The following is a 21248-nucleotide window of genomic DNA, read 5'->3' as shown; positions in this document are numbered from 1 at the left end:
AACACCGCAAGGTCACACAAAAAAAAGTACTTGGTGATACCAGACCAAAATTATGAATTCCCGAAAAATCCAGATAATATTAAAAACAGTATTTCATTTTCGTAATTGATTTGAACTCAATAATTCCCATACACTTCTTTTATACAACCCTTTACAGTACGGAATTAGCAAAGAGGGACTCTAGATCATCTAATAATTTAAACCATATGAAACAAGTTTATCACGAGAAAAAGGGCACTAATTTAAAATTTTCTTTGGGACTATAAAGGCTCGAGCCTGAATTTTTTAATATTGCTGATTATTTGAAGTGACAAAGGTGGATTGGCTTAAGATGAAGTGGTGTTCGAAGTTTCTACTTATTGTGGTGGCTCCCAGGAAATAGGGAGTTTTGTGCTTTCCTGGCCACCCAGTTCTGTTTGAGTTGAGTAAAGTAACGCCGGATTCCGGTTATTTTACATGTCCAGCACGAAAGTACGAAAATACAGCTGCCAAATGTCTATACGTAATGTCAGTGAAACGTCAAAAATAAACTTCAAGATCGCGTGCGGTCATGTGCTGTAAGAAATTGTTTTGATAACTAAAAGTTCACGTGTTGCTAATATCGCTTTCCGATAAACTAGATTAATAAAGGGAATGTCCCAGCCTACCGTTCCCATAAAGCCCCCTGGGAAAACATGGCGAGAAATAAACCAGGAAAGGAAAGCTTCAAAGCGCCAGCGAAACGAGGAAAAGATTGTGAAGCGAGAAAAGCGTCAGGCCTTGGAGAAGGAGGCTGAAGAGAAAGTGCGAGAAGAGCAGGAAAAAAAGAAGAAATACGCTGAAATATCGACAATTAGCATAGCGGTGCCAGGTTCTATTATGGAGAATGCCCAGTCGGCCGAATTGCGAACTTATTTGGCTGGACAGATCGCAAGAGCTGCGTGCGTGTTCTGTGTTGACGAAGTTATAGTATACGATGACATCGGGGACAAGATTGACACAAAGAAATCCAAAGTTGAGGATTTGGATGGTGTAAAAGTGGCTCGTAGAAGTTGTGTTCAATTAGCGAGGATTCTGCAGTACTTGGAGTGTCCTCAATATTTGAGGAAACATTTCTTTCCTCTCCATAAAGATTTGGAATTTGCTGGATTGCTCAATCCTTTGGATGCACCACATCATTTACGATCATCAAATGACTTTACATTCAGGTATGTTTTATTTACATTCTAAGGTTGATGTGGCAATTTCAAAAAAATTCTTATACTTTTTTATTATTTCTAATTTGATGGTGTTATTCATTATTATTTATAGATTTCGCTGTTAACTTTTACCAAAATTCGTTAAAGTGACAGTCACACTGACAGATGACAAATGATTGACAAATTGTGAATGCTCAACTTTCATTACAGACTTAGCATTTGACCCCCATTTTAGGAAAATTGTGGAATGCTACATACAAACTTGCACCCCCCATTTTAGGGAAGTGGGGGGTTAGAAAGAGATAAAAAGTAGCGTATGTCATTCTCCATTCCTTCAACTATCTCCACTTAATTAAATCACTTAAATTTGTTGCTCTGTTTTGCCATGAAAGACGGACAAACACACACACACACTTTCCCATTTATAATATTAGTATGGATTAGAGATTATTATATTAATATAACTTTTGTAAGTCTATAATGCAATAATTATTTATGCCTTTAATTTTCCAGAGAAGGCATAACAATGAACAAACCAGTAAAACCAGGGAAAGGTTCTCAAGTCAATGTGGGCTTGCTGAAAGATATCTCTGTTGATGAGTTGCTGAACCCCGGGATCCGAGTAACTGTGAGGATGCTGCCAGAAGGAGGCAAGAAGCTGAAGGGGAAAATTGTGAGTCTTTCTACTCCAAGGGCTGAAACTGGCGTGTATTGGGGCTACACTGTGCGGATTGCACAGAACCTCGGTCAAATCTTCTCACAAAGCCCTTATAAAGATGGGTTAGTATTCAGAATATTTTCATCCAATTTGGCATAGGCTTTATCTACCTGCATAACATGTGAATATGTATATGAACAGGTTAAGACTAGTCCAAATTTTCTGCGTAATTCTTATGTACAAGTACACTTCATGAGTGTGTTGTCTTTTAACTTGTTTATAGATATATTACAGAATTAAGTTTGACATGGTGCTACATGTTCTTTAGAATAATTCCTGTACTGTCTCTATTGTAAATAAAGGTTAATTTTTAATTGAGCTATCAACTGTTTTCAGATATGACCTAACAATAGGAACATCAGACAGAGGGGAATCAATAGACAACATTCCCAACAAGGAGCTAAAATACAACCATGCACTCATAGTATTTGGCGGACTGCATGGTATCGAGGCAGCATTAGAAAGTGACGAACAAATGCAAGTGGACGATGCCAGTTTACTCTTCGACCACTACCTGAATGTCCTTCCTAACCAGGGCTCCAGAACCATCAGAACGGAAGAGGCTATTTTAGTCACACTTTCAGGACTACAGGGCAAGTTACAAGCTAAGAATGAACCCATGGTGTTCAAAGGGGAAGGTGTGGCTACAAGTTCTATATTTCCAGCAACAAAGCCAGAGAATACGCAAAAAGCTACAGAAAGTGATGATTTAAGCAGATTTGATTAAAAATGTATGTAAAAAATATTTTTTTATTGTATAACCCTTATAAAAATATCCATTTGGAAGGCTTAGTGTACTTTTAGTAGGAATGTGTTTAACTCTGACTATTGCTTCTTAGAAATAGCCTCTTGAACAGAGTTACGTAATAGTTTGATGGTAGCAGCCTGGTCTTGAGCACCTATCACAGCAGTACCAGACACTATCATGTTAGCTCCGGCCTGAAAAGTAAATAGATAGTTATTGTAAAAATACAAATATTAAACCATAGATTAGATATAAGAAGATCATATCAAAGCTACAAGACATTTTTTTTTGGCACCAACTATGTGTGGTGTAGTGTATGCACGTTCTTAGGCGGTCGCATTTTAATGTATGGGATGGATGGTATGATCTTATATTTAATCTATGATTAAACTGATGTTTGTTTTAGGAGCCAGTAGACAAACTATGTGTTTGGTGGTTATGTTATGTCACCTTTCTAGCTTAAAGTAAGTTTATTATGTAAATTAAGTAGTCTTCAACTATTTCATTATGATCATAGTAACCTGTAATATCATGTAGAAAATATCTAACCTTAGCACAGCAGTCAATGGTCGAAGGTCCGACACCGCCATCCACCTCAATGTCCAATAATGGATAGTTCTCTCTCAAATATTGCACTTTAGCCATTTGGTCCTGCATGAACTTCTGGCCCCCAAACCCGGGCTCTACTGTCATTATGAGCACCATATCGGATATGTTTATGTATTTCTCCACTTCAGCTACTGGTGTACCGGGTTTGATGGCCACACCAACCTGGAAAATAATAAATAGGCTTATAACCTTCAATAAATAAATATTGGGGACACCTTACACAGATCAACTTAGCCCCAAACTAAGCAAAGCTTGTACTATGGGTGCTAAGGGGCAATATATAAATAGAATAGATACTTAAATAGATAAATACATACTTATATACATAGAAAACATCCATGAGTCAGGAACAAATATCTGTATTCATCACACAAATAAATGCCCTTACCGGGATTCGAACCCAGGACCGCGGCTTAGCAGGCAGGGTCACTACCGACTGCCAGACCGGTCGTGAATAATATGTAATCTACCTATAAATTAATACTGCTGCTGATCTGAGCTTATCAGATAGCACAAGAGAACTAATTTTGGAGTAATTGACATATCAGTGTTAAATTCTATTTACTTGCCTTCATGCCACTTTCTTTAATTTTTCTGCAAACATCTTCTACATTTTTGACTGGCTCAATATGGAATGTGTACTGGTTGACTCCTGCATCAGCCATAGGTGCTATCCACTGTAAATTTTAAATTTAATTTGTCATATTGATATCAGAATCTTATTACGATATGCCACATGATATTATATTAAAAATTAGTTTAATGGCTACTATACTGAATTTATGTTGTATCCACCTAACATGTTGAACAATTGATATCAGATCTGGTTGAAAATAGGTGCGTAAATTTTTTTTTTGTTTACTCAGAAAAAGGTTACATGATATTATATTAAAAATTAGTTTAATGGCTACTATTATTCTACTTATTGTAGCGTTTTTTTTTTTACACAGTATTATTCCTTATTGTAAATGTATGACAGTTTGTTGGCGAATGCAAGCACTCACTATTATTTCCGTATCGTCTACTGTGTAAGGTAAGTAGCAACAGCAACACACTTGTCCGTCCAGCTGGTGGCCATTATCTAATTACAAAACAAGTTTTGAAGGTGGTTGGAGAACTGTGAAACCGTTGCACAATTTTGATGCTATTTCATATTTAAACTACATTACTTAGGTACTATAATTCTAATGTCTAATTGATACATTTACGATAACCCGTTTTCTGATAATTATGTTATTTGTGTTGGCATTGGCATACTCACTTGTTCAGGATTAGACACCATCATGTGTGTCTCGAAAAATGCATTTTTTATCTTAGAACGAAGGCACTTGACTATAGGATGGCCAAATGTTAAGTTTGGAACGAAATGCCCGTCCATTACATCCAAATGCAAATAATCTGCACCATTATCAAGAAGTTTTTGAGATTCTTCGTAAAGTTTTGATAAATCGGCGTTTAATATTGAAGGTCCAATTAACGCTTTCAAATTACGGGACGTCATGATTTTTAGTACACTTATAACTGATTTATTGTAGTAAACAGTACCCCTAAATAAGTAAAACACGATGAAGACCTAATAAAATATAGGTTATTTTTTTATCGGTGGTTGATATGACATTGACCTGACACTTGACAGGTCATGGCTCCGTTCCGTTTCGTTCAACGATTGGTGTCTAAAATCGCGTTCGGTGTTATTGAAAAATGTGTACCATTGTGGACCAAAAAATAGAAGGTTAAATATAATCATGAAGATTATACATCCCATACATTAAAATGCGACCGCCTAAGAACGTGTAAAAAGTAGATGGCGCCACCAAAAATGCTTTGTTGCCATCGGTTACTTCTAATGATAAATTGATAATACTCACTGACTTGTTGTGGACGCAATCGCAAGGGAATGCGTCGTTTCCCGACGAAAATCAAAACTTTAAGATGGCTGAGATTCTACACGTAGCTGCTTTCTTTCTTCTTCTCTTATCGTCTCAAATAAAATACCCCATAGTCCCCATAATTACCTCACGATAGGTAGAAGTTTTACGTAAGATAGGTAAGAGAGCTGCAAAAGTGCATGGCGAATTTATCAATGAATTCATTCATAATTTCTTTATGCAATTTCGCAGCTCAGGCCCCGTAGTCGAATGGCATTTCTGCGACGCTAAATGCAATACAGTCTGGCTCTGTCGCGCCAATACGCAAGATTGAAGCTAGGAACATACTATACGCGGACGTCCGCGGTCGCGCGACCGCGACCGCGACCGATCAGTGTTCACGGTCTTCAGGACGTGGCTTCGGCTGACCAAAACATCCAGCGTGCCAGATTTCGATCGGACGTTCGTGCGCTCAAGGCCACTTCCACGACCGACGACCGATATCGCGATAGTTTGCACGGTTAAGTGTATATTCATTGTCTAGATCCGCGTCCGCGGTCGCACGACGGCGGACAACCGCGTAATATGTTCCTAGCTTGACAGAGATAATATTATTTGTTTGTGCTAAAAGCGCCAAAAGGCTGCGTTGAGTCCCATAGCCACCTAGACCTCATTTTATACATTGTATACAGTTTTTGATTTGTTATGGTTATGTTTTATCCGTTATTTAATAGCCGAATGTGGTCTCATATATTTCTTTGTGTTTTGTTTTCAGCAGTGTTTCAATCAGACTGTGTCAACAAATATTGTAATTCAACCTTGTGCATGAACAACCAACACACCTTATGTAAATTTCAGGTAAGACAGACGTTTTAGAATCATGGACTTTGTTTGTATTCATATCCCGTTAAACTTTGTCCTTGGCAAATTAAATAAATAAATAAATATAGTACAATATTATTAACACACATTGTGGAAAGGGAATGGGAAACCTTAAAATAGATAGGTAATCTACCCACCTAACAGAAAAATACTGAAGCAGAAACTTCAATTTGAAGCTGCTCACATCTAGCATGCATTTGAAATTTGCGTCTTTATCGCTACTCAGCTCAACGAATCCAAATTGGCAAATGAATATATAATCAGCATGGAATGGGTTTCTTAGACAACTTGCTACTTTAAAGCCTCCGCCACATAAAGCGTTTTGATAGCGTAGCGTCAGCGCAGCGCAATTATAGAAGTGTGCCGGTGGAACGCTGGCGTTCCGCTCGCAATCCGCGCTCGTTAGTTCCCGCCAGCGTCCGCTGGGCGCAACGTCAGCGTTTCGTCCGACGCACCGCTATCGTTGCGCTCCGTTGACGCTCCGCTACCGCTTCGCCTACGCTATCAAAACGCGCATGTGTGGCCGAGCTTTAATCATACTTCTTAGTGTGGGTACACAGTTAAATAAGTAGTTTGAGTATTAAGGCGCAGTATATTCTGAACACGGATTTTAGAAAAGCTTTTTTGCATCATAATTATACTGCCTACGGCTGCCATAAATTTAATTAGAAATCTTGAAACCTTTCTCAAGGGACTTCGGCGATCGGATCCTGTGTTTGAATTTCGCTTTTTAGAATTAGATTAAATTATTCATTTCATTCCTTAATGCACAAAAGCAAGGATATTTTTTTTTAATATAAGATTTACAATGTTCATAGAATCGTATATATACCTCGATCTTTTAGCGCCACCTATTAAATATTATCATAACTAGTACACTTATGATGCCTACTAATTAATTTTTTTCAAAATGTGTATTGACGTGATATCATGATAAAATATTTGGGGAAAATATGATTTTGACCACTTCCAGGCTGCGAAACAGCGCCATCTATAACACTTTAAGTTCTCGCGCTTTGTACACATATTTAAAGTGACATCGCGCCACAAGCGCCATCTAGTTTTAAGCCTAAAAGGCGCATACATTTCAGGGGTACGCTTTTTTGTATGGGCTTTGTCTGTCCCGTATTATGTCGTCCTTGCACAAAAGCTAAACATATGAGAATTGCTCTTAAAAATCGAACCCACTTTTAATCTACCTATACCTTGTACTTTTGGCTCTTGAAAAAAGTGTAAACAAACCGGAGCTGTCAAATTTGAGGGTTGTTTATTAGGTAACGTTTGGTTCCTGATTTTTTTTCTCTATTTAAAAATAAATTGAGTTCACTACTATTTTCCATTTCATTCCACTCACATGTAATTTCGTTAAATTTGACGAAACATAATACACCTTCATGAATACAAGCTTATCGTCATTACATTTAATTAATATAATTATTTTCTTCAGGAAATCTTCAACCAAAAGGTACCCAATTTGGCAGAGGTTTAAAACTCATGGTTGCATTTTAATCTGGGTGTAACACTTACGCGATTTTTAATTTTATCTGACATTTTGACATTCTTGTTATCAATCATCATCATCATCATCATCATCTGTTCCAAATTTGATATTTGTGTTTTCGAGCTTCCGTTTCTCCGTATGAGATGATGATTGTTATATTTCTGTATTTTTTTTATACTAGATGGTAGTTTAGTTGATTCAGTAATATTTATAGGTACCACACTAAATTTTGATGAAAGACAGAGAAATATAAAAAAGCAATAGAAATATAATTAAGATTATCTGTGCATGAAATAATAAAAAAATATGAAAAAAAAATATGTCGTTCTATTCTATGTGTTTAATAGTGAAAACATATGTATATTTTTAAGTAAAACGCAATACTTTATATATACGTTATTTTATTGTGGTGAGGACGATGACGATGATGAGGATGAAGACGAAGATGATTCTGTCACATTTATTATTATTCTGTCGGCCAAATCGTCAATCTTGTTGTCTAACTCTTTCATTTTCTTCTCTTCCTTTATGACATGTTCTTCGCATCTTCTCCAGTTTTCTGGTTTCACATTAGCAATGTGCGTTTGCCGACCCATTATAAACTTGTAATTACACTCGTCTTGTCTAATTGTACATGTGTATTTGGTAAAATTAAGCGAAAGTAGGTATATGTTTTTGGAATGGAACGGACTATAGTAGTGAGCTCAATTACTTATTTTTAACCGCCTTCCAAATCTCAAAGGAAGGGGTTTTCAATTCGTCTGTATTTTTTAAATACGAATATTTTAACAGGAACCAAACGTTACTGATAAACAACTATTTGACGGTTCGTTAACAGTCTTTTAAATACCTATAAATACAAGGAATCGCATTGTTACTCTCACCTTACTTACTATTTATGCGTTTATAATCATTAAAATTGGCTTACCATGAATAAAAAGTACCAAGTAAGTAGCGACCTAAAATTTTGTTCTTCGATCTGGCCTTAAAAGGTTCACTACCCCTGGAACTGTCAAATTTGACGGCTCCGGTTTGTTTACACTTTTTTCAACAGCTAAAAGTACAAGGTATACTTTTATTCTGCATTTGTGTTTGCATTAGCCAAACGGCATGATGGTTTACATTGTACATACCATACCTAATACCTGCCTACTTATTATTTATTACTTTTTGATCCGGAGTAATTAGCAACACGAAAACTATTCCAATGAGGAAGGATGATGAATTGATGATCTGATCAAGATTGCAGGGGAACTTTTAAAGCCTGACCAGAAATATAATTATGAGTGTTGTTCCCGGCTTGTAGAATTGCGGAGCCCCCCCCCCCCCCCTTGTATACTATTAAGTAATAGTATGAAGAAAATAGTTCTAATGAAATTCTGCAACATGTCGCGTAGTCATATATATATGCACGGGAAGCATGGTCGCGCGATAGACGATAAAATATCAGGCCGTCCCTATCGCACTTACAAATAGTGCGATAGGGACGGCCTGCTATTTTATCGTCTATCGCGCGACTTGATGGCCGCGGGAGTATGTCGCCGCGAGATAGATGCCACGTCTTCTTTAACTGTGACATAGACGGGGTCGCGCGACACGCGTCTGCGTCTGGTGTTTAATCGTGCCCGGTGCATAGATAAGTTGCAAATGGATCACGCATTCACGCATCTCTATCGTTCTTCCGTATTAGTGCGGCAGTCTTTCGCGTCTAGTTACTCACAAAGCGATTGTGACTGGCTACACAAGCTAAAGTAACTCTTTCTTTAATTATTAGGTTCAATGTTCCATTTCAGACTCCAGGCCCTGCCGCTCACTGCCTCGACTACGAGCTGACGATAAAAAGCGACAACGACAAACAGTTAATCCTCGACAAGATAAACGCCCGACGCGATAAAGTGGCATCAGGCGATATCCGGTCATTGCCCGCCGCCGAGGATATGTTTAAAATGGTAATCTTTGGAAAGGGTAAATTTGGTACGTCCCTGGAGTATGGATGTTGACCTAGCGAAGAATTATGTTTGCTATTTTATCTGTGGCCGTACGATATCGAAATATAAAAAAGGGAGCACGCAAAGTCACTTTATCACGATCTCATAAATATATGTGCTTTGATCCCCAAAATTGGGATTCCTTGTCTCTTCATCAACGGCGCAACGGAGAGGTTGTACCTACCGTAATGCATAATTGGACGCAGAAGGAAAATGATGCGGATGATGAGAAATCTCTCACTCTAAATTGAATTAGCTGCCAACAGGAAAAGTCATTCAATATGAATGATAATTAAGGGGATGGATCTTTTTCCCTAAACTCTACGCCCAATTACCCTTGAAAAGCAGTAATTTACTTCGTGATTTAAGTACATCTCTTAGCTCAACGCGGTATAACAACTACTAACTAGCAAAACAAGTTAGTCGTTCGTTTTAAATACTTAACAAAACATGAGCTGAGTTGCAGTATGAAGTGGAGTTATTTAGGAATAACCTGTTAGAATTCCGTTCGTTCCGTTTGGAAACTTCTTAATATGCAGGCGTAAAACGTCTGTTGTCCGTCGTAAAATGCACTCTAGATCACAGAGCTAAATCCTTTGAGATAAGAATTTAGAAGTATCCAATAGTTACTATTTAAGTGTTTTTTATTTTTTTTATTTATTTTCCCCTCACTAGCTCGGAAACACGTGTTTAATCCTTTAATACCAGCGGGTAAAAACGCATTTTATCCACTAGTGGGTAAAGTAATTTGACCTTGAATAAAGTCAAATTAACTGCTTTAAAATTGATAAAAGTAGGTGAATCTAGTAATAAAGATGATTTACCACCTGTGGAACTACTGGAAGCTTTGCGTTGTAGTTTCCTCGCTATAGTGAGGGGAAAAGTTTTGTGTTACACTCGGGTGCAAATGTAGTTTACTTCTCGTGTGTTAAAAAACTCGCAAGTTCAGGATTCTATTCTCGAACCACTCGCTTCGCTCGTGGTTCAACTATAGAATGCTTTCACTTGCTCGTTTTTCAATTCCACGCTCGGCGTTAAAATACAACTTTGCCCCCTTATATAACAAATAACTATTATTTGGGGCACCAACAGCAATACAAGAAAAACAAATGCTTATGTTAAAATACAATACAGTAAGCCAATAAAAGATGTCCACAAGAATACAATGAATACTTTACTAGGTGAAAAAAAAAATAATTGAAACCTCGATTCTGGCCGGCCTTACAAAGTTCTAAGTCAGAATCTGAATTCATTGTAGCGACGTTAAAACTTACTAAATTATCTAAGCTTTATTATTATGTACTAGTTTATTTTGTTGATGCAGGAGTGGAATGAAGAGCTGGCCCAATCTGCCCAGCGCTGGGCCGACCAATGCGTGTCCAACAAAGATGTTGGAGAGATTGAAGATGACTGCCGAGATTTAGGTACGTAGATAGGTTACCTACTCACGTCTTCTGGGATTTTCAATCAATCATTTCTTATTTATTTCTCGGCTAGCGGCCGTTGTGGCTTTGCATGGGTAAGCTTAATTTATTTTATTTTAATTGTAGTATATTGCTATAAAAGGAAATGTACATAAAATAAGTAAGTCATTCCATGGAATAGGTATGTTTAGGGGGTCATTTGTTAATATAATTTTAATTATATGGAAAACCATGAGATCGACGCTCGCTCCGAGTTCCGTCTGTTCGATGTCGAAGAGAAGCTTCACCTTCGACCTCACTTTAAAACATACAAGGTACAATTATAACAATATTTTTGAAGATATTCGGTACAGATTTGTGCCGTTTTCAACGAATTAAAAACGTACTTATAGTCAGTTGTCAATAAGGTATTTTATTCCTAAAACTTCAAATAAATATCATCCTTAGCAACAACTGATAATGTGGAACCTTGTAACCTTGTAGCTGAAAACATTTAATGCAAAATATTGTTCCGTTTAAGATAATTGTTCATTGCCGTGATTTATAATAGAGGAGGAGGAGTAGTGTGCGTAGTCGAATGCACAAACGCTCACGATAATATCTCTTTCGTAGCTATCTATCTCTATCGCTCTTGCGAGTCTTGCGTATTGGCGTGACAGAGCCAGACTACATTTCTCCGGCGTTTCGGTGGCGTTTCGTGTCGCAGAAATCCCATTCGATTCAGTTGTAACATCCATTCTTGATAAAATAAGGCCTCGACATATAAGTCAGCTAACCCTCTACAGCACTTGGCTGGTCCATCGCATCTGAACCTTGTCCAGGATACTCTTAGCTTTCTTCTGCACCCCCTTTCTAGGAAATCTATCTTCTATTCCCTTGAAATCCACGTCTCAGCACCGTAAAGAAATATGGGAAAATTGGGAGATACTAATGCCCTGACAAGTCGCATTTTAGTGGCATTTGTGATGAAGATTCTCCATATTTTGCCGCGCCGGTCCATGGCGGACCTGGCGATAGCCAATGTGCCGCTTGATATCATCCACCTATCCTGTTATCAGTGCCCGGAGAGGGCCGAGAGACCACTGCTTCATGCCAAAAACAGGACAAAAAACCAAAGAAACTTGTTCCTTAGAAGGAAGTCGAGCGTCCAAAAAAATACCATAAGGAACCTTGCCTAGAAATTAAATGCCACGTCAACTAGTAATTTTTTTAAAAGAACTTGCTTCAATATAAAAACTTTTCATTAAGGTGGCTCGCCTAGGTTACCCGAAGCTCAGGCTGCGTTAGATGGCGTTAATCTGCAAATTACCAGTCTTATTTTTTTTGTGGAGTCGTACAGGCATTTATATACTTTCAATTATGCTTCGCGAACATTTAATATTAAAATTGACGTATTACAACAAACATTCAACTTCTCATTGTAACGTTAATCCCCTTAATGTAGATAAATTTACTATTTTACACTATTTTTAAGTACCACTCACACATACAAACAGTGTTTTTGTATTCCTTCTAGTCGATAATTTCACGCGGCGACAGCTTGTTTAAATAGCCTTGCGGTAAATACGTGCCATCGCATGATTTGCATGGAAGTACTAGGTTCGAATCCAGGACTTTTTCTCTTTTTTTTATACTACGTCGGTGGCAAACAAGCATATGGTCCGCCTGATGGAAAGCGGTCACCGTAACCTATGGACGCTTGCAACTCAAAGAGTGTCGCATGCGCGTTGCCGCCCCATTAGAAACTTGTACATTCCCCTTTGCTGCGTGTGCACAGCAGGAAGGAGTGTACAAGTTCAAGGGAGGGTTTGGGTTGCCGACGACTCAAAGGACAATAGACGGAACAAATTAGTTCCGTAAGTCCTCCCGTCGTCGGCACCCCGCACCCTCGTTGAGCTCTGGCAGCCTTACTCACCGGCAGGAACACAACACTATGAGAGACTATTTTTTGTTTTATTATTATACATACATGTATATGTAATCGTACAGTAGTTACTGAGCGTTTTCCACAAAAAAGATTAAAAACCTATTCTCTTACATGGTAAAAATTTTTGGGTTCGTCGAACTCAGCATTTCTAACATAATTATCCTAATCTCGTGGATACCATAAGTCTTTTGCTGTCCGTGCAGTGAAGCTATGGAATGAGCTGCCCGTCTCGCTTAGACAGGCACAATCGGTTGCGTCGCTCAAGGAGAGGCTAAAGAAGCTGTGGTTATCTGACTAAATTGCCTTTGTTGCTTTTATATGTAAATGTATTTTGTGTTTCTTTTCAACTTAGTGTATTTTTCTCATTCCTTTTTGTGTGATATAGTTATGTTTATCCTATAACTATATATAGATTTTTATCCATTGTCGTTATGGTACCTTGTTGTACAAATTGCTAGATTTTGTTACCCTCTTTAACTCTTTCCTCTCATTTACTCAAAGGTTAACTGGACTGGAAGAAATCCCTCTATGGGATAAGTTCGCCTTTGTACTTCGCATCTCAATGTATGTTATTTTTAATGTGTTTTTGTACAATAAAGAGTTACTACTACTACTACTACTAATCTGATATTAAAAAAAAAAATTTTTTTCTAATTGTTTATTTTCGATGGAGCAAGGGTATTCAAATCGCTTTTAAAATCTTAAATTAGTAATAACCTAACCACAAAATTAACATTTTGAAAAACCCCCGACTGCGACCTAGTGGACCGATTTTCATGAAACATGGCTAAGAACACTCCCGACTAACACAGCTTTCAAATAAAAAAAACTAAATCGAAATCGGTTCATCCGTTCAGGAGCTACGATGCCACAGACAGACACACACACAGACAGACAAACAGACAGACAGACAGACAGACAGACAGACAGACAGACAGACAGACGTTTTTGCGTCGGGGGTTAAAAAATGCAATAGTTAACTGAGTAACGTAATGCTTTAAAAACTCAAGTGGACTTTTTTTATCTAAGGAGTAATTTCGATAAAATATTATATTTAGCGAGGGTATTAAAAGTTGTGTTTTATATCTCAACTTAATAAATAGAAAATCAAAATGACAATAAAAAAATCAATATGTTCTCTAAGATAAAATTGATACCTTCGGCTCTCCATTCTTGCTCGGTCAATAAAAAATACGAAATTTATATCCAAAAAAATACAAAAAGTTTATAGAATCCTGGGAATCGAACGCACCTTCGCGGCGTGGCGGGCGACTGTTCGCCAGCGACGCCATTACATAACACGCTGCACAGATCAATACAACAAGATGGCCCTTACAGGGCGACTCGCGGTCACCAAGCATACGACAAATCAGGTTTATAAAAGTTTGAACGCGTGCGACACCGATCAGTAGCGCCCAAGTATACGACCCGCTAACAGTGTCCGTGTCCGCTCGGGAAAAAATCTTAAATAATCAATTTTGGTTGCAAACAATGGTCTCTTACAGCATAAAGTGGTGTGGCAAGTCTTCTAACACTTCTACATGTAAAAAAGATGGAACAACATTCCACAGTTAAGTCAAATTAATTATTTTGTTGAAGATTGTTTATTGTCCGCGGAGTTCATTTATACTGGTCAATATGGTTGTGCTGAGCGGCGCCGAGGCGCGTCCATCCCTCTTTACCGAGTTAACAATGTGATATGCTATCCCTTTCACGTAAACGACTAGGCATGGGGCCATGTTAGTTTATGTCTGTTGCGGGAACTTCGTACTGCCGTTCGTACCATGTGCTACCATTTTATGAAATATAAAAGAAAGCAGATTTGTAATAGTGAATAATTATCTAGAATCTGTAGAGTCTGTAGTGGTATTTAGTTCATTGATTAGTTTAGAATATTTAGTTGGTTACTTAACTTAGTAAACGTAAGTAAAAATGCACAGTTTAGTTATTAGTTACTAGAATGATTTTTATTGAGATGCTATCACAATTATCATCCTCCTTGCGTTATCCCAGCATCGGCATTCGCCACGGCTCATGGGAGCCTGGGGTCCGCTTTGGAAACTACTACCAAGATTTGGCGTAGGCACTAGTTTTATGAAAGCGACTGCCATCTGACCTTCCAACCCGAAGGGTAACTAGGCCTTATTATAATTTAATTATAATATTATAATTTGTTGCAAAACAAATTCACCACAGTACTGGTACCGGTACCATTGTCTATAATAGACATGTCCCATTCCCATCCCTACTGCTAATCATAAAGGCGCGCCATTATTTGAAACGACCAATGGCAGCACCGTGCGCGCCCGCCTCACCCCGCAAGGATTGGTGATTTGCGTCTCGAACAATATCGCTTGCATTTGGCTTCTAGTGGGGTGTTCTGTGCATAACACGCTGTTACCGACGAAATTGGGCTATACCACAGAACTTTATTTATATAGAAGAAACAAGTTCATCTATTTGTATAGGGGCCGAGCGTGTCAAATTTTGTACTGAAGTTGTTTCTTGCCTGTAATTTTAAATATGTCTCAGGCTCTTGATTGTTCATAATTTTTGTGTTGTTGCAATTGAATATCACGTAGCGGGGCATTTTTTATGTTTTGATTTGAAGTCAATCAAAACATAGAATATGCCTCGTTACTTACAAAAATTGACGCCCGAAAGCTGCAAGCTGCGATTAAAGACGGACAACTCAGTGGATTTCACTGAGTTCATTTGACACGCTTAGAGATGGGTAGTGAGTAAATACTCAAGAGTAAATATCGAGTAAATACTCAGTTTTTACTCAAAATACCCGTATTTACTCGTTTTTACTCAAATTGGTGGGTATAAACTATTTAGCGTGCTGAAATGGAAATACAAATTAGAAATAGTGGTGTATTTTGTTATCGGCTACTAAGTTAAGTAATCAAATTTATATGAATTTTATTTTATAGACGTGCTCTCCATACATGTAACTATTTTTCACAAAAATAAAATTCAGAAATTACCAGTGTGTTATACATCATCTGATAGGTCTTTAAAAATTAATTGAATGTTTCTAAAAAAGTTTTTTAATAATATGAACAGTTTTGGAATAAAACGATAATTAAGGCCGAAATAATGTTTATACCTTTATAACTTTCGAATTCGTTGTCCGAAAAATATCCAGAAACCGTCAAATTATTGTCCATATAATACAAAACACAAAACTTTTACTTTAAACGTCATCAGCTGAGCCATGTTTGAGTTTTCTTTAGAAAACCCTTAATAAAAGGTCGTAAGTGCCACATTAACAATCACTTCCGAACGTCATGCCGTTATCTAGAACATCAATTTAATTTAAGTCTCATACTTTTACTGTAAATACCTGCTTTTATAAAACAAAACTGCTAACTAAACATTATCACTATTTTTTTCTCACAATGTTTACCTCTTTTTCGACAAACTAAGACTCCCTTAAGCTTCTAATAATAATATTATTATTATAAATATTATTTAAACATGTCCACACAGTTAAAATAAACACGACTAATTACTTAAATCTCATTTTTTAAATTATTTTTAGGTAACAGTTTCTACTCACCCAAATGAGTAAATACGAGTATTTACTCGGTGCTTTGAGTAAATTACGGGTAAATACTCAGTATTTACTCACCCCTACCCATCTCTACACGCTAAGTAGATACGTTTGCTTGATCTATGGTATATATGACATCTGTGAGCTATACATATATAATTATTTAAATATAAATAATAATGTCAAATCCATACTAATAATTATTACAAATGGGAAAGGGTGTGTGTCTGTTTGTTTGTCCGTCTTTCACGGCAAAACCGGAGCGACGAATTGACGTGATTATTTAAGGGGATTTAGTTGAAGGGATGGAGAGTGACATAGGCTACTTTTTGTCTCTTTCTTACGCGAGCGAAGCCACGGTCAAAAGCTAGTTTATTATAAATGGGAAAAGCTGGTTACTCTATAATCTGAAGTGGAAGAATTCGTTGTTTCACCAAAGATAATATGTGTTTGTTTGTTTGTCCGTCTTTCACGGCCAAACGGAGCGACGGATTGACATGTTTTTTAAGTGGAGATAGTTGAAGGGATGGAGAGTGACATATTCTACTTTTGTCTCTTTCTAACGCAAGCGAAGCCGCGGGCAAAAGCTGGTACAGCACGGGTAGCATGGTCGCGCGATGGACGATGGAGTGTCGGGCCGTCCCTGTCGCACTATTAGTAAGTGCGATTATAGGGACGGCCAGATGTTTTGTCGTTTGTCGCGCGACCATAATTGCCTGCCTGGACCAGATTATATTGATGATAATTATTATTTGTAACCATTTAGTTAATATTGTCTTCAGTTACCGCGATAGTTACTCATGAAATAAAAACTATGAAAACGGATTTAATCGCGTATAATGAGTTTAAAATTCATCCCGATGTTTCGAACACTTTACAGCGTTCGTGGTCAACGGGTGACTGAGAAAAAATTACAATGTGCAAAAGCTACCCATATTCTTGTATATAACCATTTAGTTGTTGAAGAAAAACATTCACGCAACAATAACATAGGTCAACCAGCTCAGTAAATGCAATACATTACTAATACTATGCCCACACTATGACCTATGTATAATGTATTATACCAGACGTGTAATATTTTTAACCCCCGACGCAAAAACGAAGGGGTGTTATAAGTTTGGCGCGTCTGTCTGTCTGTTTGTCTGTCTGTGTGTGTGTCTGTCTGTGGCATCGTAGCTCCCGAACGGATGATCCGATTTAGATTTAGTCTTTTTTGTCTGAAAGCTGAGTTAATCGGGAGTATTCTTAGCCATGTTTCATGAAAATCGGTCAACTATGTCGCAGTCGGGGTTTTTTTCAAAATTTTAATATTTTATCAACAAAGGCATAATAAAGGATTGTATTGTATTTTTGTATGAAAATAAAAAATAGGAAAGCGATATAGTAATAGTCAAATATTCCATTTAAAAAATAAAAAAATTCAAAAAAAGTTCAAATGATTAATTAAAAAAAACTGCGGGATGGAACTCAGGATCTCCTGCTTCATAATCGGTGCATTTGACCAAGACGCCATTTCGATTTACAATAGCAGTGCCGAAATATACGATATGTATCTTTATTGACAAAATGCGTCATTATTTCTGAGTCTGCTTGAGTTAACTAAACCAATATCTTTAATAATTACTTGTCAAGAGCCAAGTGTCACTGATGACAATGTCAATTAAAAATGCGCGAAATATGACGGCTCTGTGTCTGTACACAAAATTTGGTACGCACATTTACGTAAAATTAATAAAAAAATCACATGGATTTGTCCATGATTTCTGTATGGAACAATGTATTTCATTCACTACCGCGACGACTCTACACAAAAAAGGCCATGATTGGTTACCTCTTGGCAGGATAGGCAAAAGTTCAGGGTCGAGCTCAATTACATTGAAGGCCTTGAAACTTGATCTTTGAATTGTCTACAAAACGTTTTCCTATACACCCTTTCAATGATTTTAATATCACATACGAGTCTCGCAAATATATTCTCCCAGTTCCCGGAACCATGGAAAGGGTAAGTCCGCTCGAGACTACCTCAATTGGGTATTAAGAGCAATGCACGGATTGCAGTACATTCGGGTTCAAGTCCCGCCGGAAGCGTACATTTTTCCATTTTTTCCTGTAATATAAAAAATGTGGAGATTCGTTAGCAGACTTTTCTGCTTAATGAAAATAAAAATTAATCTAATAGTAATAAAGTTGGTTCAAGGAAAGCAATATGAGAAATCCTGTTCATGGAAGCAGCTTATGACTTTGTAATCTTGCTAATGCTAATAACTAGTAATGCAACAGTTTCTTCGAAATAAAACTGTTAGTTTTTTGTGTACCTAGATTGCCCCGCGCTTTATGATTAGATTTTTCCGCGCTTTGAGATAAAGATATAAAAATAAGCTAATTGGTTATCTATTATATCATAAAACAAAAAGAGCGTAAGTTTTCTTATAGATACTTATAAAAAGCTAACATAATATTAGTAGGTACGAAGTAAGGTTCAATGTCAATTAACATCTCTTAAAATTGCAACTCCCTTCAGTTTCACCATGATTTAATTTATCACCACTCGTTTCGGTTACCTACTTTTTCTTTCCACTACTGTATCGTAATGTATCGTAAAACGTGTCTGTCTGTGTGTGTGCCTGTCTATGGCATCGTAGTTCCTGAACGGATGAACCGATTTAGTTTTTTTTTGTTTGAAAGCTGAATTAGTCGGGACTCGGGAATGTTATCCATGTTTGGTGGAAATCGGTCCACCAGGTTTTTTTTCATTTTAATTTTGTGGTTATTCTTGGGTTATTCTATTTCATAGAGAGCACGCGGGTCGGTCAAAACATTGGCACAGTGTACGGCGAAGCTCCAGGTCTCACACCGTCTGGTCTCGTCGACGTCTGGTACCTACAGCTGTTGAATGTGAACGCAAGCGTCATATCCAGATATCGCCCGTAAGTTGATATTATCATTATCAACTTATATTACTAATATAGTAATAGACAACAATTTATCTATTAAACATGTAAAATCGGGTCACTCACGTAAAATTGTCAAAGATCGCTCGACTCGTTTCGCTCCGTAACGAGGAGCATTTACATTGAGCGCGCGCGATGTTGATGGTATTCCGATGCAGACTCGCAGAGATATTACGTGAGACCCGATTTTACATATTTAATATGTCAGTGTCTCACGGTACTTTTATTAAACTTATATTGACCGGGATATAGACAGCGGATTGATTGTTTTTTAATAGGTAATCGCGCTCGCGGGTTATACCCCGGTCGGATTGATTGCAAATATTTTTTAATAGGTAATCGCGCTCGCGCTTAAAGGATATGCTTGTAATCATGGCCTATATATGCTCTCAAGAGTGAACGGTCAATATAAGTTAAATGAAACTAATCGTCAATCATTTAAAACTCTCACGGTAGTTTTATTATTAAAACAATTTATCTTTAATTATGTAAGTATGAATTGTCGCAACCTTGTATGGATTTTGTGGTCCGAAATAAATGATTTTTATTTTATTTATTTTATTTTATTTCGCATATCATAATAGCTAAATTAAATTATTTATGATAATTTGTAGAGATGTCATGAAATGTGGTTTTGGCCGAATACGCAACATTCGATAGACCAAGGTGCCTGTGTATTAGTACTTGTAATTTTCAGGTCAAATGAATCCGGACCCGCCAGTTACAACCAGTTCACACAACTAGTGTGGGCAGCGTCATACCAAGTGGGGTGTGGCGGGGTGAAATTCAAAGTAAGATAAAATACGGTCCAGAAAATCTTGATTGATCTATGGTATGATAAACCTTCAGCCCTTTTTCCAAATTTGCCGCCTTTATTTAGTACCTACCAAGATTTACTTGACTGTCTATAAGATTATTGTAGGTAAGATCTTAGAGCGTGTAATTCACATTACGAGTGCTCTGATTTGTAATGTTATGAATGACATTATTTACACATTTACGCATGTAAAGCCAGGTTTTTGTTACTGTGCGTCAATCAGAGATGGACATTAATCGAATAACTTTTTAATCGACTAATTAATCGATTAAAAAAATATCGTCAAATTAGTCGACGATTAATTTATTCGCGATTAAATTAGTCGACCTAACATACGAATGAAATTGATTTAATCCGTATCTTAAAAGAATGATTTCACGATTCATTCTCGATTGAAATATGACAGGTAGTCAATTTCTACGAAAAGTCAGGCTAAGCTGACTGGGTTTCAAGTTGGTCAACTAATTAATCGTCGTTTTCAATCGATTAAAACTAATTAATCGTCTTATTTTAATCGTTAGTTGATTACTTTTTGGCCAACTCTGGCGTCAATCTTTATTCGCAGGAGTATATACAGGATTCAGAGGAGAAGAAAGATCGAGTTGTATACAGATTAGTATGCAATTTCGCTCCATCAGGGAACCAACTGAATCAACCAGTTTATACAGCTGGGCAACCTGGCAAATGTACCTATGGTACCAGTGAAACATATAAGGCATTATGTAGTAAGTAATGTTAAACCGGTTTTTCTAAGAAGGAAATAAGTTTCTTGTAGAAGATAATATAATATTTTAGTTATTTTTTATTAACATAATATTCTGGTCATTTAGGCCCAGTTGCACCAATCACTTAACTCAGGGTTAGTGGGCTGTCATCTGTCAAATTCCATACAAAATGGTGGGTTAACCCTCGGGTTAATCCTCTATTTTCGTTGGTGCAAGTTGCCCTTAGAAAAGTACTTAGCAATTGGACGAATCAACTTTTTGACCGACTCAAATCTGTCCTACTCGTAGCTGTAAAATTACACCTTTAAATAATGAATATTGCTGGTATTTTTCACTTTATCCTGTATATTAAA

At 37.2% G+C, this 21248-nt stretch overlaps 3 protein-coding genes across 5 annotated transcripts in view; 2 read left to right on the top strand and 1 right to left on the bottom strand.

The window, feature by feature from the left end:
- LOC125242650 (cell wall protein PRY3-like) overlaps positions 1 to 21248 on the top strand; it is a 29378-nt gene that overhangs the window by 1185 nt on the left and 6945 nt on the right. Inside the window, exons 2-7 of one of the 3 annotated variants that reach the window (XM_048151491.1) lie at positions 5894 to 5976; positions 9295 to 9450; positions 10814 to 10913; positions 19197 to 19329; positions 20051 to 20144; positions 20736 to 20895. In XM_048151491.1, coding sequence (XP_048007448.1) covers positions 5944 to 5976; positions 9295 to 9450; positions 10814 to 10913; positions 19197 to 19329; positions 20051 to 20144; positions 20736 to 20895 — 676 coding nt within the window. In that variant the 5' untranslated portion in view covers positions 5894 to 5943. Of the gene's footprint in view, positions 1 to 5714; positions 5977 to 9294; positions 9451 to 10813; positions 10914 to 19196; positions 19330 to 20050; positions 20145 to 20735; positions 20896 to 21248 lie in introns of those variants that run through there. The other 2 variants (XM_048151490.1, XM_048151489.1) reach the window with 2 other exon arrangements.
- LOC125242651 (putative methyltransferase C9orf114) lies at positions 497 to 2641 on the top strand. Its single transcript, XM_048151493.1, has 3 exons — positions 497 to 1187; positions 1692 to 1958; positions 2233 to 2641. Exons 1-3 carry the CDS (start codon positions 634 to 636, stop codon positions 2621 to 2623), a joined length of 1212 nt encoding a protein of 403 aa, XP_048007450.1. The 5' UTR covers positions 497 to 633; the 3' UTR covers positions 2624 to 2641.
- Positions 2633 to 4759, bottom strand: LOC125242652 (ribulose-phosphate 3-epimerase). The gene is made up of 4 exons (XM_048151494.1): positions 4512 to 4759; positions 3820 to 3927; positions 3191 to 3412; positions 2633 to 2835 (listed from the first exon to the last, which is right to left on the bottom strand). Exons 1-4 carry the CDS (start codon positions 4749 to 4751, stop codon positions 2722 to 2724), a joined length of 684 nt encoding a protein of 227 aa, XP_048007451.1. The 5' UTR covers positions 4752 to 4759; the 3' UTR covers positions 2633 to 2721.

The sequence above is a fragment of the Leguminivora glycinivorella genome, chromosome 3 (genome assembly GCF_023078275.1).
Source record: "Leguminivora glycinivorella isolate SPB_JAAS2020 chromosome 3, LegGlyc_1.1, whole genome shotgun sequence".
Taxonomy (NCBI): Eukaryota; Metazoa; Arthropoda; class Insecta; order Lepidoptera; family Tortricidae; genus Leguminivora; species Leguminivora glycinivorella.
The sequence above is the reverse complement of the archived record's forward strand: the minus strand, read 5'-3'. Positions and strand labels throughout refer to the sequence as shown.